The sequence below is a fragment of the Fukomys damarensis genome, unplaced genomic scaffold, assembly GCF_012274545.1.
Source record: "Fukomys damarensis isolate Sample0158 unplaced genomic scaffold, DMR_v1.0_HiC HiC_scaffold_23, whole genome shotgun sequence".
NCBI lineage: Eukaryota > Metazoa > Chordata > Mammalia > Rodentia > Bathyergidae > Fukomys > Fukomys damarensis.
The window spans coordinates 9144320-9145541 of record NW_022900935.1 but is presented as its reverse complement, the minus strand read 5'-3'; the positions used below and the strand labels follow the sequence as shown (position 1 = coordinate 9145541).

At 61.7% G+C, this 1222-nt stretch overlaps 1 protein-coding gene across 1 annotated transcript in view; it reads right to left on the bottom strand.

Annotated features, from left to right (window-relative positions):
• Positions 1–236: 236 nt before the first annotated feature.
• Foxo6 (forkhead box O6) overlaps positions 237–1222 on the bottom strand; it is a gene marked incomplete at its 5' end in the record, with an annotated part of 20090 nt that continues 19104 nt past the window's right edge. Inside the window, one exon of the mRNA XM_010626079.3 lies at positions 237–1217. Coding sequence (XP_010624381.1) covers positions 1073–1217 — 145 coding nt within the window. The remainder of the gene's footprint in view (positions 1218–1222) is intronic.

Genomic DNA, 1222 nt, shown 5'->3' with positions numbered 1-1222 from the left:
AACAGGTGCACAACTCCCAGGCACCATCTGCAGTCGTGCCAGGAACTCTGCAGGCCCTGTGCTGGGCTGCCTAACCCCAGCGAATGCGGACACACCGAGACATGGTCAAAAGGGCAGACCTGGTAAGGGAACCCTGCCCCCCAACAATCCCTGCCAATTATCCTCCTCCGCAGCTGCCCCCTACCCACTGCTAGCCCAAGGCACAGGAAATATTTAAAACAATTTTATTCATGAAAATATGCTGTACAATGCACTCTACACGGCCTCGACACGGCACACACGCACACGCACACGCTGACGGCACGGCCACGGTACACTGCCTACGATACGCGCCGGGGACGCCGCACCCACCGCCCGCCCCGACCAGACACTTATAAATATGGGAGAGGGCCAGCACTGGCACGGAGAAAAGGGCGTTGGACCGGGGCGGGGATCCGGAACTGAGACCCACTGGAAAGACTGAGACCAGCACTGGGACTGTGATGTGGCTGCCTGACCGGGGAAAGGGACACTAGGGTAGGTTAGGATGGAAGGGAGAGGCTGAACCGTGGGGGTGAGGGCAGCTGGCGAGCATAGGGTTGGAGTTGGATTGTTCAGGGTGGATGGCCAATAGATGTCAGCTTTCGGGTCGCTGACCTCGGGTAGTGAGACTAAGATTAGAGGGGAAAGGTCTGTTGGGGATCAAAGTTTGGGATGGGCTTCTCGTCCCAGTAACCACAAGGGTTGCGCAAATGAAACTGAAGACTCAGAAACGCCCCTGCCCCATCTCCCAGTTAGCTCCGTGGCCAGCATCCACAGCCAGACGGCCCCCTCCTCCACTGACCGAGCCCAGCTTTCAGCCTTCCCTCCCAGGGAGTAGAGACGCGTGGCTCCGGAGAGGGGCAGGAAGTTGTAGGGTGCCCCCGCCCCGGCCCCCCACTCCCCGCTGCGGTCAACCGAGGGCGGTCTCTAGCTCGGCTGGGCTGCCTCCTCCTGGATCCTCCCGCGGACTGGATCGGGAATGGGGACCCGGGGATCAGGATGGGAAGACAGAGGCCCCCTGGGGACGGGACTGGGGCACCGGTGGCAGCCCTCAGCCCGGCACCCAGCTCTGGTTAGGGGGCGGGGCCCCGGCCAGGCCGGGCGGTGGCGGAGGCAGCGCAGAGTCGAAGTTGAAGTCCATTTCATCGCTGTCCATAAAGTCGTTGAGGATGATGGACTCAACGTCGCACTCGAGGCTCCC